This window comes from Kwoniella europaea, chromosome 2 (genome assembly GCF_036810445.1).
Source record: "Kwoniella europaea PYCC6329 chromosome 2, complete sequence".
Taxonomy (NCBI): Eukaryota; Fungi; Basidiomycota; class Tremellomycetes; order Tremellales; family Cryptococcaceae; genus Kwoniella; species Kwoniella europaea.
In genome coordinates, this window is record NC_089488.1 from 73,984 (window position 1) to 89,821 (window position 15,838).

At 44.5% G+C, this 15,838-nt stretch overlaps 5 protein-coding genes across 5 annotated transcripts; 3 read left to right on the plus strand and 2 right to left on the minus strand.

Annotated features, from left to right (window-relative positions):
- Window positions 1–775: 775 nt before the first annotated feature.
- On the plus strand, window positions 776–2,833 carry V865_006379 (uncharacterized protein; the record flags this gene model as incomplete). Its single annotated transcript, XM_066230138.1, has 9 exons — window positions 776–1,021; window positions 1,104–1,328; window positions 1,409–1,525; window positions 1,595–1,693; window positions 1,753–1,905; window positions 1,979–2,083; window positions 2,157–2,576; window positions 2,650–2,715; window positions 2,792–2,833. The coding sequence occupies 9 exons, from the start codon at window positions 776–778 to the stop codon at window positions 2,831–2,833; spliced, it is 1,473 nt and encodes a 490-aa protein (XP_066086235.1).
- A 777-nt stretch (window positions 2,834–3,610) lies between these two features.
- V865_006380 (uncharacterized protein) lies at window positions 3,611–4,943 on the minus strand (the record flags this gene model as incomplete). Its single annotated transcript, XM_066230139.1, has 5 exons — window positions 3,611–3,733; window positions 3,856–4,209; window positions 4,314–4,522; window positions 4,625–4,735; window positions 4,796–4,943. 5 exons carry the CDS (start codon window positions 4,941–4,943, stop codon window positions 3,611–3,613), a joined length of 945 nt encoding a protein of 314 aa, XP_066086236.1.
- An 871-nt stretch (window positions 4,944–5,814) lies between these two features.
- On the plus strand, window positions 5,815–6,816 carry V865_006381 (60S ribosomal protein L11; the record flags this gene model as incomplete). Its single annotated transcript, XM_066230140.1, has 5 exons — window positions 5,815–5,848; window positions 6,000–6,222; window positions 6,398–6,496; window positions 6,587–6,679; window positions 6,768–6,816. 5 exons carry the CDS (start codon window positions 5,815–5,817, stop codon window positions 6,814–6,816), a joined length of 498 nt encoding a protein of 165 aa, XP_066086237.1.
- A 1,192-nt stretch (window positions 6,817–8,008) lies between these two features.
- V865_006382 (uncharacterized protein) lies at window positions 8,009–9,588 on the plus strand (the record flags this gene model as incomplete). The annotated part of the gene is made up of 8 exons (XM_066230141.1): window positions 8,009–8,182; window positions 8,257–8,268; window positions 8,375–8,465; window positions 8,567–8,745; window positions 8,816–8,846; window positions 8,925–8,941; window positions 9,067–9,306; window positions 9,415–9,588. The coding sequence occupies 8 exons, from the start codon at window positions 8,009–8,011 to the stop codon at window positions 9,586–9,588; spliced, it is 918 nt and encodes a 305-aa protein (XP_066086238.1).
- Window positions 9,589–10,260: 672 nt separating this feature from the next.
- V865_006383 (uncharacterized protein) lies at window positions 10,261–12,539 on the minus strand (the record flags this gene model as incomplete). Its single annotated transcript, XM_066230142.1, has 4 exons — window positions 10,261–10,729; window positions 10,865–11,414; window positions 11,488–11,549; window positions 11,632–12,539. The coding sequence occupies 4 exons, from the start codon at window positions 12,537–12,539 to the stop codon at window positions 10,261–10,263; spliced, it is 1,989 nt and encodes a 662-aa protein (XP_066086239.1).
- Between the last annotated feature and the right edge of the window lie 3,299 nt (window positions 12,540–15,838).

A 15,838-nucleotide genomic window follows, 5' to 3' on the forward strand; every position in this document is an offset into this window, starting at 1 on the left:
TCTTAGTGGGGCATAGATTCGAAAACTTCAAAAGGAGTCTAGCAAGAGGTTGATATGCAGTAAGAGAAGAAATTCGAAAATCATTGCTGAATTATTGAGCGATGTGGTAATCGTTTCACAGGACTTGACCATAACAAGCATCATACTCTGTACATGATCACCTGATCGGATCTGAAAAATCTAGTGTCCAACATTGGGAGCAGACTTATGAAGGAAGATTTCCCGAGGTTCCACCTGTTTCACTCGTGTCCAGTCTGCTTCCCTGACTGTGCCGGACTCAGGTGAGTAAAAAGATAATTTCGAATCTGTCCAAGCGAGATCAAGACTATCGACATCGTGTTAAGCGAACTTTTCTCCAACTCGTACCAGTAATTTTTTCGACTTTCAACTCATTTCCCCATGATTTAGTCCTCACTCGTGGTCATATGCATGCTGACGCATCCATACTTCCTAGCTCGAGGTGTCTCATATGGTCCCACCAGATTTAGGGTATGCTTACATACAGTCTCTCTTTCCGACCGATCCGAAAATGTGTCGTCCAAAGAGCGGCCGTACATTGTGGATTATGGATTACCAACCAAATTTTCTGGCGAGAAAATTCCAACCTAATCCAATACAATAAATACTTGACGTGCAGCAGAGCTAGACTTACAATACCAGCTCGTTATTGGGGTCATAGAATTGATGATTCCTGACTTGTAATTGATCTTCTCATCCTTTTCTTCTCTTCCATCTTACTTGTCATTTGTCATTTAAATCATCTTTGTGTCTGAAAATGTCTAACGAAATCACTCAAGTCTACCCCAAACCTGTTCAAGACAAAGATCTCGTCGACGCCGAGATAGCTCAAGGTGGATTTGGATACGACGAATATCCACCTTCCGGCAAAGACGTCGCGAACATCCCGGCCGACTCTTACGATGTTGATCCCTTCAGTGCTCAGCGGGAGGAGAACGCAGAGGATTACGTAGATTTCAGATCGATGGGTTGGGTCCAAGCTGGTCTGGTAGCTACTGCCGAGGTGAGTCAGCTTCCCTCCCATCTTCACGACTGTTTGTCGGCATGGTTGGGAAGATTCAGCTGATAACCTCTGATATTGATAGAACATCGCCTTGGGTGCTCTTTCATACCCATCCATATTCTTACGACTCGGTATGGTCGGAGGTCTCATCGCCAATGTCGGTCTGGGTGTTCTCGCCTATATCACAGCTTGGATCATGATTGATTTCAAGATGAATCATATGGGTGTTATGCATTTCGCGGATGCCGGTGGTTTGCTGTTCGGTAAATGGGGTAGAAGAATCCTAGGTGCTGGTATGGTAGCTAAAGTGGGTCTATCTCCATCACAAACCGCAATAACGACGGTTTGGCTGATATTGATTTGATGTCTTTTCCCCTTCGCGAACAGAGTATCGGTCTTGGTGGATCTCACGTCTTAGCTGGTAAACAAGCTCTCAACACCCTCAGTACCAATGCGATCTGTAGTGTTTGGTTTGCTCTGATCATCATGATCGTCAGCGTTCTTGTAAGTACCATCTCTTGGATGTGCATGTTTCCTGTCTTGGAGTGGTTTTGAGACTGATGATGAGTACAGATGTCAACCAATCGAGAGTTCGGTAAACTCGCTCCTTTGTCTTGGTTATCTGTCTCTTGTATCTTGATCGCATGTATGATCACCATCGTCGCTACTGGTGTAAGTGGTATCCCTCTGCACAAGTCATTTTTGGATTCATCTAATCTTCTATTCAATAGGTTCAAAGCCCAAGTGTCCTCGAGAAGAACGGTGTACCTATTCAATGGCATGCTACTCCTACCAACCCAGACTTGATGGATGTCATCGGTGCTCTCACCAATATCGTGTTCGCTTACGGTGGTAACATGGGTGTATTCAGTTGGTGTTCAGAGGTGTGTCCGATATCAAATATCATTCTGACCAATAATACCAGTGCAAACTCGACTGACCATTCTTCTGTACCAGATGCGAAACCCTAATGATTTCAAGAAATCTTTCCTCATCACTCAAGCTGGTGGTATTGTCGTGTACTGTATTGTCGGTGCTACCATTTATGTTTTCGGTGGTCAGGTGAGTAGTGTCATAATCAATCTCCAATGATATCCCATCAACATTTTGACTAATCTCCTTTGACCTTGTGCAGTACGTCACCTCTCCAGCTTTCACGATGACCACCAAGCCCGTCCGAATCACCGCCTACGCTTTCGCCCTCGTCACAATCCTCATATCAGGTATCGTAGGTCTCAACGTCGGTGCCAAATACCTCTACGTCAACACATTCCGAAAATCAAGATTGCTCACTTCCAAGGGACTTCGAGCGAGACTCGCCTGGGTGGCTATCATCCTCGTCATGTGGATCGCCGCTTTCGTATTGGCCGAATTAATCCCATTCTTCAACCAACTTTTGACAATTGTCTCTTCGTTATTCAGCGTATGGTTCTCATATGGTCTATGCGGTGTGATTTGGTTCTACAACAAACATCCTTATTTCGCTAAAGATGGTGAAGTGAGGGAAATGAGAGGGTTCTGGAGTTGGTTCTTCATGGGTTGTGCGATCCTTTCTGTAAGTTCACATTCCCGATCTTAATGTTAGATAATTTTGGGATTGAAGCTGATCCCATCCCTCTTATGTTCAGATCATCCTCAGTATCGCTATCACCCCTCTGGGTTTGTACAGTGCTATCGAAGGTATCAAGGAAGGGGTGAGTGATCTGATGATCTGAAAGCTATCAATAGATGAGGTAATGAACGCTAAGACAATGATTGATATTGGTTTAGTACTCTGCGGGTACTTTCACCCACCCCTTCTCATGCTCATAAGGCAGTCAAGATAATTCACGAGTAGGATACATCAGAGGGAAGACATCGTACTAAAAAGGGACTGTCAACTATGTGTTATTTGTAAGGATCATCTCCTGGAGGAAGGTATATCAGTAAGAAAGCATTTGGGTCATTGCCTGCCTGAGCCTTGTATAAACGTATAATCCTGGTTTATCAACGGAAACGGACAAAGGAACAATTAATGACCATCGAAGGCGTGAGCATAGTATCAAATATCATTTTTATTATCAATCTCAAACAAGCATTTATTGTCAAAACCAATAATCCAATGTATAAGTTGGAATCATCAATATTCATATCAATATCACTATAGATCATAATGCATTTTCATATCGTTTACCGGCTGCATCTTTTGGACAAGTCTTGAACCCTCGAGTTTATTACCTAGATCAGTCCAAGTTTACAGAGTGAATCAGAATCGTACCCATTTATCAAGTATAATGATTATGTTATTCCATTAAGTCGTGATGTATTTCATACAGTAATGTATACACTCATATACTCTATATGCAACGCCTAGCGAATCCAATGGGAAAATCTATACACATCTATCTGATAATTCTATTCAACACTTTATGTATCTATATTACACGTATTCGATCTGAATTGTAGCAAGCAAGCATATATGTATGTAAGGTGATTTAATCTATATACAATCTACCTATCCAGAATGGTATTGTCCGACGCGATTTCGTATATTTAGTTGTGAGTTCATTATGTTTGTTCTTCCCCTCCTACCTTCAGTCACACTAGATTTTATTGTTGATGTTCAGGTTTATCCCCCGTACCCCAGATCATCTCGGCAGCGTCGATCTCTTCGGGTGTCTTTCGTCGAGCGAAGACGTGAAAATGCGATAATCCCGGGACAGATTGGATTCGCTATAAGAGAGCAAAGCGTCAACCAGGTGATTATGATAAGATACGAAACACGATTTATCGTATAGAGACAAATGTGAAATCTGTGAAATCTGTGATGGAAAATGGTGGATAGGGAAACTCACGGGAGGGTTCACGAACCACAAGCATTCCCAACCCCTCACATCCCATAAACCCTCTACCATCTTCTGAACTTCCTGACCGCCTTTCGAAGTATATTGTTTACCAGCCCACTCCCTCATTTCCTTCCCGCCAAACATGAGATCTACAGCCAACCAACTGTCCGATTGATAATCGCTCAATTGTGTTGCTCCCCATCCGAAAGGGTGAGGTAGTGTCGTACCATTGATGGCCGCTTGGGTAGGTTTCTCAGCTGGGGTGAATGGTATCACACCTGTGAATCCACCTAAACCTTCTTCTTCGATCTTGGTCCATAAGGCTGGGTCGTCATTGACGAGTGATTTGTGGACGATGGGGAGCTATAAAAGACAGAGGTATCAGCTATCTGAGGACGAAGGGAAGTGATTATTCATTGTGCACAGTATAGGCTATAGGATCACTATGGATGAAGAGGAGGACTCACTTTTGACCAGACACACAAATGTCTAACACCGTAGGGTACATTATATGGCCAATCGTTGGTCAATACGGCATATTTACTCTCATCAAAACCCTGTTCGACCTCGTATGTCAGGTATTCACGAGGGATGGAAGATGAGGTTCCATTCGAATCGTATGTTGGCTCGGCAGCTGATTGAGGGAATGGGAGTCGGCCTTGTCTCAAATAGTTCTCTATTCCATGAATGTATAACGTCAGCTCAGATACTTGAAGGGATCATACATTGCGAAATCAGGCAGTGGGTCGTGTTTGGAGCTATATTGATTGGAACGGACGTTGATATGACTCGCCCGTGGATCCGTATTTCTCCCTGATACCGTTCATCCACCTGTTATATCTCACTTGCATCTCCTTGTTCCTCATGAGCTTTTCCAGTTGACCGCTCACTGGACACGAGTACGACAAATCAGCAGAGCGGTTGATAAAGGTGGTGAAATCGTACTCACCGATGACCTCTTTCAGTTCGCCCCAAGTGTACATCCTAGGATACGCGTCTAACTCATCTTGAGTGGGTAGACCAGCTATCTCTGCTGAAGCTTCGTGGATGCTGGGACCAGGGTATCGGGTATCGTCGAGGTAAGTCACTTGTGACATTTTGGGTGGGTGGCGGTGACGGGTGATAAGGATGAGTGAGGTGGTCGAAGAAGAAGAAGAAGAACAAGTGAGTGTGTTGTGTGAATCATCCGTAGGAACGATAGAGCAATGCAATACAGACAAATATCAATCAACTCAAACATCTCGACACCCATTCATCAATTGGATCGATAACACGTCATCATAAAGGGGTCTTACCCCGCCCATTGATATAATCGCAAATGTCGGCGTTAAGGGCTCCGCCAGAGCGATAGCACAACTATCACCGATGCTACCTCTCTGCTCTGGTTGTGCCACACCTACTTCGAGGGGTCTCGCAGTGTCGGAGTTATGTGAATTGCCGATGTTATATTATGCTGGTTGTAGTTTTTTCGTATGCATGGTTGTGACTGATGGACTGTTGGCTGTCGGTTCAGGAATCATTGATTCGAGGTATTCAAGATACATAGCACAACATACACCCTCTTCTACCTTCCTCATCCATACAAAGACAATACGTGAGTGCATATCACCTTGTACCTATCAGACGGATAGCAGTATCGCTGACAATCACATCGCTGTAGATCTTCAAAATGGTACGTTTCGTTCATGTCAGTTGGCAGTCTAGGGAGTGGACGAACGTTAGAAGATTATCTGTTAGGAAAGATCGAGGATGAAAAGACTTGGAGGAGGGATACCGTGGAGAGGTGTTCTGAGGGATTGGAACTGACTGGAATCGAAGAGAAGATCAGGATGTGACAAAGAACGAATGTGTTAGGATGGAGAAGGGATTGAGGATTAGACGGAATAGAAATAGTGAAAGAGGCTATAGGACATAAGACTGATATAGAATTCATTCCAACAGGCCGACAAAACCGCCGCCGTCAACCCTATGAAGGAGCTCAAGATTGACAAATTGGTCATCAGTGGGTTATTCTGTTTGACATATGTGTTGATGGAATGAAGATTGCTGATGATACGATAATGATTACCCTTTCTTCGTTGCCAACAATTTTCTTTATCACTGTTACATCATGCGATTTCTATCTCTCACTATCCTCTTCTCTCGACCAATAGACATCTCCGTCGGTGAATCTGGTGATAGATTGACCCGAGCCGCCAAGGTGTTGGAACAACTTACCGGTCAAACACCCGTCACCTCAAAGGCCAGATACACCATCCGATCTTTCCAAATCCGAAGAAACGAAAAGATCGCCGTGCACGTCACCATCCGAGGTCCTAAAGCCGAGGAAGTCTTGGAGAGAGCTTTGAAAGTCAAGGAGTACGAGTTGAGAAAGAGGTGGGTTTGGTGTTTCTTCGTAGCCGTAGCGAAGGAAGGGCACGTTAGGGGATTTGGTCGTCATCAAACTGGGAAGAATATGATTCACGTCGTTCGAGCGGAACTAGAGGGACTCGATGGATAGATGTTGAGGGACGATTGAAGGAATAGTGCTGATACTGTCTCGACCTCATAGGAACTTCTCTGAAACCGGTAACTTCGGTTTCGGTGTCGAGGAACACATTGATTTGGGTATCAAGTACGACCCAGGAATCGGTATCTTCGGTATGGACTTGTGAGTTGTGGTTTTGTTCTTCCACGTCCATCATTATGGGAAGTGTATATCCTCTAACGAAATTTTCGCTGACAACTTTCTCTCCCACAGCTTCGTTGTCATGGGTAGACCAGGTATGAGAGTTGCTCGACGAAAGCACGCTGTCGGCAAGGTCGGTGCCTCCCACCGAGTCAGACCTGAACAGTGAGTCACGCTTTCTTCGTTCTGCATCAACCAAATATTGATGATGTATGACACCACGCTAATCATATAACTATCTTCGTTCTTATAGCACCGTCGCCTGGTTCAAGCAACGATTCGATGGTATTGTCTCACGATAAATCACTCAGTTCTACTTCTGATTTTGTAAAAACTTCATTTGATCATAGGGGTTAGGTTTTTACTTGGATGAAGAGAATTGGGGATGTATTGCATTATATATGACGATTGGCACCGCCCGATACGTCCTGATCGGCGTGATCGTCTTAGATTTCGTTGGGATTCAATGTCGTAGAGTCTTGATGCTAGAACTAACAATACGATGAGAGAATATCCCGAGATCTACCATCATATCCTCAAACTGACAATATAAGATCACCAATCAAGCCAAACACTTACGGAATCAGCCTCACTCAGATTTATCGATGCTGATCGTAAAGATAGTGATTTGACAAAGACCTTCACGTTACGTATAAACTTACTGTATGCTTTCCGGATAAAAAGAATCAACCAATAGCACAGTGAGTGCATGTGGTCTCAAAAAAAGGTCGAGACATCTCAAGCTGCCAAAAACACAAGATGTGGCGAGTGAATCTTACTACGTCTGTGGACTTTTAAGACATAAGTGTCGCTTATCACTGTATTCGTCATGTGCTAATGCTGAACTACGATCTTTGAATCTTCATAAGAGGGCATTGGAATGGGATTCGACTGACCTCCCATCGGCAGCATGGCGTTGTAAAAACGTCAAGGGCAAACGTGTCACACCCTTGCCTGACACATCGGAACGTGCATCAACGTTGTTGAGTAAGATAGACCTCTACAAGTGAATCACATAATGATATTCGGCACGAGCATGTACTCCACCGCTGTATAACGCAACTACGTTCATTGTTCATTGCTGATATCTACCTATGCATAAGAAAGAAAGAAGCGTCCTTCCTCCGTTTGAGCCCCATCCCGTCCCATGAACGTGCATGGAGCATCACGTGAAACCATGTCCTTGATTAAATCAGGATGGTTATCATTGGTATAAATCTACAAACGTTGCTCCGGACGAGTCCATCTTTTTCGTACCTTGACTGACCGAAAGACATTCCTGATAATGTCGGTGAAGATGATGCATTTCATGAGAATCACAAATTCTACAAAATGACCGAAGCTAGAGTACAAATATATCCCAAAGGCTCGAAATGCGAATACATACAAGTCATGCTACACTTTGTTGACCTGACTACTACCAAAGTTGCTATCCTAAATCGATATCATAACTGAACTTGACTAACCATAAAAGCAAGATCTGTTAATCCAATCATGTACCCCCTCATCAAATTGCTCACCATCTTACCTTTGCTCGCCCTCGGGGACGCTCGGTCATCCGATAATCATACTTGTGCATTGACCAAACCCATCTATTCGTGTGAGAACACGACGGCGATAGTGGATACTTGCTGTACGCCCACTGAGGGTTTGGTATTGGTAACTCAGGTAAGTCGGAATCGAGCAAGGTGACTTGGCGAGACAAGTTTGTGTAGCTGATATCATACTGTATTATATGGTAGTATTGGGATACTGTGAGTGACTGGTGTTTACATTGTGTAGTTGGTTATAAAAATATACTGTACACGTTCTTACCCAACACTATCACCAATACTGTATGCCCTTCGGTATGGCCGATAGTATACAGGACTCGAAAATGAAGGTTCGGTCTTACCCAAGGATTCATGGACGATCCATGGTTTATGGCCTGATAGATGCGATGGGTCATATGGTAAGTAGGCTCTACTATTCACTATATCAATCGGTACTCTACTCTTTACACTTTTCATCGTTGATTGACCGTTCTGTCCATATCATCTTTGATCTTTTCAGGCCAATACTGCGATCTCTCAAGACAATATGACCCCGTCCCTTCTCCCAACACCACAACTGGTAAACCCGATGGTACTCCCGTTCCAGCTTGGCAAGGTGGTGATGTGATTACTCCCCTGTTGAAGGAATACGGTAAATACGATTTGTTGGCTTTCATGCAAAAGTTCTGGAAATCTCAGGTGAGTATAAGTTATCGAAATGACGGTAAGTTTAAGGTGACTGACGATCTTTGTTCTTTGCGGTGTGCAGAATTCACCTGATTGGACTTTCTGGCAACATGGTGAGCTGAGCTTCATTGTGATTGATGGTCCGCGTTATAAACTTGAGACTGATACGAGTTGTTTCTTGACTGGAGTAGAATTCAGTAAACATGCTGTAAGTCATTAGCTCCATTTGGGATATCACATTCTACACTTTCTTCCACCTTCATCGTCGTACAGCCATAAGCTGTTAGACAAGAGTTGATGACTTACTGTATAACGGGATCTTGGTATTTCTAGACTTGCTTCACCACATACGATGTAGGATTCAACGGTTCTCCCGACTGTTATGGCACCTTATACGGAAACAGTACCGAAGCTTCCATTATCGATTTCCTCGATTCGGTTGTCAAGGCCCAGGTTCAATATCCAACTTATCAATGGTTGGAACAAGCTGGGATCGTACCTTCCAATTCAACCAGTTATAAGATTAATGATATTCAAGATGTTTTGACTAATGCCTCGGGAGCTGAACCTTATGTGAGTTGTTCATATGTTCATGCTATCGATCAAGAATTGTCGTATTGGTCAATTGCAGTAAGTTGTATTCGTACTGACTGGTTTGGTCCGATGGTGTGTTTTGTACAGCTCGGTTGTACTGGACTTACTCGACAGGTTTTGACTGAAGTATGGTACTATACCCATTCGTACGGCCGACCTCAAGATGGCTTTTTGAAGCCTATCGACCAAACTACCAAATCCAACTGTAATGCCACTGAACCAATTTGGTACTATGAGAGAACCGAGGGTTCAGAGTATTAGATAATTCGCAGAACAGGGGATAACCAAAAGCACAAACAGGTAATACATTTCCAATAGGAGATACAGAGTATAAGATGCTAGCTTAATGCTATCTCAGGATAGTGAAGTGTATTTACAAATAAGTATAATCAGAGTAACAGAAAATCCACAAGTTATAATCAGTTAGATCTTAGACCAATGACTTCAGTACAATACAAATACGATGCAAACAGTATCAGCTTATTCCGAAATCAACGCAACCGTTAATATTGAGCTGTTCATTCATGGATCCATGGTTAACGAATCTGCCCCACTTTGTTAAACTTCTAGGGTTATAACCCTTGCTCATCCAGCTAAACTCAGTCTATTGAGATTGTGAATGAAAGTCATGAAGTTCATTGCATGAGAGTAGGGGAAAAATGATTAACTAATAGTACAGAGAACTGATCATTATCGTTACTTTGACCCAAACCCAATTCTCGTATCCCGTATCCGTATCCGTATCTGTTATATCCTGTCTTTGTATTTCTAATCATCGAGTCAAATCAGTCATTCCAAATCCAAGAATTCGCACCAAACATAGTACACTTTGATAAAATACACCGCAGCCCGTACTTAGATATTATAGGTCTCACCAGCTTTTGCCATGACAATTACCACTCCTGCCCAGATACCAAGACCTCGGGCGGCTAGTCACCAATCCCAGCCATCATCCGATGTTGTCGAAGAGGAAGCAGTAGAGGCGACTTTCTGGTTCGTAGATTTAGGTTTAGGTTTGGAAGGGGTAAGGGCTTTACCCAAATCACCCATACCATCTTCGAAAGCCATGATCATCGGGTTGGACGTCGATGCTGTACAATCTAGCAAGTCTGCTGATACGGACTCAGGAAGTAATTTCCGTGATACCTGAGAAGTCGAGATGGTGGATCTAGGTTTGATATTCAGATCGAACCCTAGTCCGACCGTTGCAGGTGGTGAAGTCGGAGAACGTCGTTGGAACGATGTGGGTGTGACAGTAGCGCTTCGATCCACTGGACGGCGGTCTTTAGATCTTCGACTGGGATACGAGGACGATGACGATGGTGGGGGACGTTGTGAAGGGGAGGAAGTGTTAGTGCTAGGGTTCGTGTCCCAGGGAATAATGAGTTTCTGTAGGTTTGCACTATAATGCAGATGTCAGTACTCATAACAATATCAATGAAAATTGCAAAAGCAACGAAGAGGAAGGATCGCGATCAGTGATATTCTGGGATTTGGTGTTATAATCGGACGAACGGCAAGTATGTTATCAACTCACAGATCCAGCTTTGAGCTCAACTGATTCCACTCCGCCCCATCCTCTCTCTTCGGCACCTCTTCTTCCTCCACTCGTCCATTCTGAGTTACGTTCCCAGATGAATTCCTAGTCACTGGCTCTTGATGGGTGAGAGGAACCGTACCTCCCGCAGCAGCACCGACAGTCTTCCACAAATTGCCCAAAAACCGCTTCCCACCTTGTACGACCTCTGGGCCGAGGTATCCTTCTGTCTGACTGATCAGTCCGCTCAGCACCGCTGCGCCGGTATTGCTCAATCCGCCAGTAGATGAGATCAACGCTGAGGCAGAAAGAGGCACGGGCTCGTCGATAGTTGCTAGTGATAGCGAAGAGGTCGACGAGGTTGAGGTCGAGGTGGAGATCATACTGACAGGTCGACGACGATTCGACTGAGACTGAGATGGTCTAGAGGTAGGTGCGTGGTGAGTCTGATAGATCGGTTCCGGTTGAGTAGGCGATAAGGCAGATCGAGAAACGATGGTTGTCCAACGGGATTTCAGTTGAGCAAGGGCATTTTCCTGTGCGAGGAGTTCTATGCCATCCATGAACAAGTGTAAGATCAGCATTGTCAAGTTCATTGAGGAAATCAAAGAGGAAGGACTCACCTTGCTTCAGTTCGGCGACTCTTCTCTCCCGCTGTGCGATATGAGTGAGCAAATCGGCGTGTCTGTGTGAACAAGCAATAGGCGTATCATTCAGCATATTAACAGAGCAAAGCATGGCGCTATATGATAATGATCCATACTCACTTCTCAGCCAAAGTCTGTACACCCGTAAACCTATGTGCATCTCTCCTATCTGCATTCTCCACCTCACTCTCACTCCCATCCTCCCTCCCTCCCTGTGCATTATCATCCATACTGAAATCCTCTTCCATCCCCCATCCATCACCTCTTCCAAACACTTTCCTCTCAGCCGTCTTGGGTGGGATGGCAGGCGAATAGCTTATACTTGCTCGCACGCCCATCCGTCGATCGGGTCTTCTCGTACTCCCACCTCCGCCGAGGGGCGTGGAAGGCTGTGAAGTCATATTGGGCGATATGATCGGCGTAGACGTTTTGGGATTGTTGTAAGGGTTGACGTTGTGGTTATTATCGATCAGTTCTAGAGAAGGTGGTCTAGAACATAACGATAATCTCTTCAATTTGTTCCTACTACTCTTGGACGAATCGTCTTGCTCTTGCTCCTGTGTTTCTCGTTCTACCTCTTCGATAGGCTCAGAAGAGATGATCATACTTCTCCTTCTATCTTGCTTAGTTGTCGAGCCTATCAGAGGAGACTTGCCACCTATCTGAGGGGAGGATAAACTGGAGGTTCTAGAGTTTGAGGACGGAGGAATGTTAAGTGTGGATGTTGACGACATCCCTAAAGGTCTTAGGCCTTTGTTGTTACCCGAGGTCAAGGTATGTTGTTGTTGTTGGTTGTTATGTGGTTGTAATCGTGATATGTTGGCTGGTGGAGCAGGAGCAGGAGCGGTTGCTGAAGTGGAAGGGTGATGGTGATCCGTGCTTTTGTCCATCATCTTCCTGACACATGCATGGTTGTGACCCTGTCCGTTTCTAGGTATGGCCTGTGTCGGTGTGTTTGTATATCGGTTGTGATGATTGTTCGGTGTGCTTGGTGGATCAGACAGTGATATGAATGTTGATGTTGACATGATGATACTATACTATATTGTATGATACAGGTATACAGGTGGATGGATACTATATGATTGGGATTGGGTCAAAGCGTTAATCTGATCTGATGAAATGTGAACATGGCAACACAAACAGTCGTAAACAAGCGTAAAACAGAGTGCAATAGGAAGAGAGAGGATTACAGGAAGATGAGGTGGTTTTGAATTGTGTGTTGGTGTGTACTGATATACTCGGAACAAGCAGGGATGATGGTATATAATGCATGTAACATACGCGAATGATTTCTTTCTTTGTTGTTATTGTTGGTTGTTGTTGTGGTTGTTATTTGTGGGGAAATGAGACCGACATTCCTGCAAGTCGTTAGTGGCACTCCTTATATAACATGTCCTGTCAGATGAGAAAGAGGCAAGACGAAAACTACGTAATTACATTATCAAGGGTCAATTCCATGCATGCCTATCTAGGTGCATACATCCAGCACAGTGCGGTAGCATGGTGTCCTCGAAGCTATTGATCCATCGCATACTTTATGTATGTTAAGCATTCAGAGCACGACCTGGGACCTGACTCCTGACAATGTACCGCGACTCATAGCCTTCAGACGAACACACATTCAAAGTCGTAGTGAGACCGACGTTCTGATGGAAACGGGCATCGCCAAAACCCAGCCCCACTTGCACGCTTTAACGTCAATTATCCTCTACTGATTGACCAAAGGGATGAGGGTCCGCTTTGGCGGTTGAGAGAACAATTGATCTACTGAAATGATCATGGATATGTGTCGAATCGTGAGCAGCTCAGCATCTCCAAGATGCAGAAGCGTACATAGCACGAAAATACATGCTATCGCTAGTACAATATTGGAATTGGGTGTCGTTTCAAATCAGAAGCCATGTTGCGCTCCGTTCCAATTCCAGCACTCTTTCGATCCACACATCAAGGTATGTACTTCTGTCAACATCTTGGAGTCACTCGATATTCACCTCAATCCGATCTCATCATACCGTATGTCGATCTTCATCTTCATGCGATTTCGAAGGGATATTTGTGGATCCAGCGATAAGCTCAATAGAGTCGGAGGTGACTGATCAAGGCACTCCGACTGGCTCAGAACCCAGGCAAGGATCAGGATCAGGATCAGGACCCGCAGCAAACCTTGTATGGTAAGATCCGTTGGAATGCCTGTCTAAGGTCGATATATACAATGTCCAGATGCGACTGAATACAGACAGGTTAAACGAGATTATTCACTCATGAGGATTGAGCATTGAGGATTTGAGCTGGACTAAGCGAAAAGTTGAGGAGCAAGAGTTTACGTACATTTCTCGGGTTCCTTGATTCCACGACGATGATGAGGAGATCCAGATAGCGTCCTGTTAGTGCTGGATCAACAACGTAAAAAAGATCGACGGGCAATAGCTCCGTTGTTCCCTTTTTTCATACGAAAGATCATACCTCAGCTTGCTAGCGATGCTGTAGATCATCCCAATATGCAGCCAGAGCGAACGTTACTCTGAATCTACTCTCCGAAATCAGCGCTGTTTGATGCACAGTCAAATCAATGTCTTTCGTGACTTGATACATGGTTGTTCAATTTAGCATCCGAACACAAGGCAGACGGAAATTGTGTACGTGACCTGAGCTATAGCAAGGGGAAGACGGAGAAAATCTGGTCCGTGCAAGTCCTTGTATTCAACATGACGAATGTGGCTTGTTTACTCGTTTCTGGTTTTCACGAGCTGCGTTCAAATGAGGAGTACCAAGTGAATGGAAGGTGTGGTGGCGTCGAGGAAAGAATGAACTAGCGACTCACCCTGCTTCTTCTTGTCGCAAACGACCCCCCGACGGCCTGCTTGTTTGCTGGGTTGCTGCGCGAATGCTCCGGATTGAGGCAAATAAGGATAAAAAGGAAAAATGAAATTACGTTATAAGGTTAGTTCCCCTTTTTCTTGGTTACAGCTACTGTCCACGTAAAAACTTTCCGAAACATTCCTTGTTACTCTGCTGCTATACTCCGAATTGTAGCTGGAGTAGCGTAAATCTCTTGCCGTAGTACGGGTGATCGTCCTATGCCTGTCCTCTTACGGTAATAACTTATCTTCGCCCACGTGGATCACGTTCAAGTATTTGTAGAAATGGATCCAGTTATTTGTAGAAATCAATGAGAAAATACAAATTCCAGAAGACGACATCCAGAATAATTTGTAGAAATCATCACATCAATACAAATAAAAATTCATTTCTTCTCTGCTCTCACACTTCCTCTATGATGTACCAGACAAACACAGTTCGGGTCTTCCTCCTTCCTCTGCTCTGACAATGCATACACCATCCAACCCTCGGTCACACCCCAATTCCAATCCGATCACTTTGCCCTTGTCCCTTCCCAATCCCAAAGAAAAAGAACAGAGAGAGGCATCCCGAAGCCGATACCATACGATCTTATCTGGGTTTGGTATCTCCATTGAGTTGAGTAACAGAGTCAGTACCCCACTATGAGGTAGTTACCCTTTAACACACGTACTCCTCGCACTTGCACAGCACAGCACACACATACTTTTGCTCGTTAGTCACACACAAGATACACACACACATTGCCTCCGACTTACGACAAACCTTAGTCACTACCCATTCCTGCTCTTTTACTTTTTGAAACATTCCTTTCCCTCCTCCTTCACGCAGCTTGGACAAACAGTCAAAATTTTTCCTTTTCGCCTTTCTCACATTCAACAACAACTTATCATACCTTCTTATTGTTCTTCTTTCAACCATTCACAATCGGTGTCTCACTGTCAACCAACTCAGAAGTCGAGAGCCAGAAAGGACTGAACAAGACTACCCACCTCTTCGGATCTCATCTCATATTTGACCACTTTCGGTCTGGTCCGACATAGCACTCCACTCCAACCCAATCAATCAACTTGACCCGTCTTCTTCCTTGCGCCCCTTTTACGACATTGTCAAAACGACTTCTCCGTCTACCGTACCGTATCAATTCTCGACGGACGTGCTCCTCATCCTTCATCCGAGGCCGTAAGCAATTGACCTGCCGTTCGGTGTACAACCTTTTCGTTACGTTGCCATCTCGCATCTCATCAAAGTTATTCCTTTGAGTTAGTTGTTTTACATCATCACTCATCATATCCCATCGACTCGTCTTTCCCCCCACCCTCTTCCTCTCCTTCTGTGTTTATCCGTCCTCGTCCTTCTAGATCATCCCCCTTGCCTTGTCGACCCCACTTTCAATCTCCATTCGGACCTCGGTTCAGATCAGTTACTAGGACATCGGAATTACCAAGCTCTGTGATCCTACCAT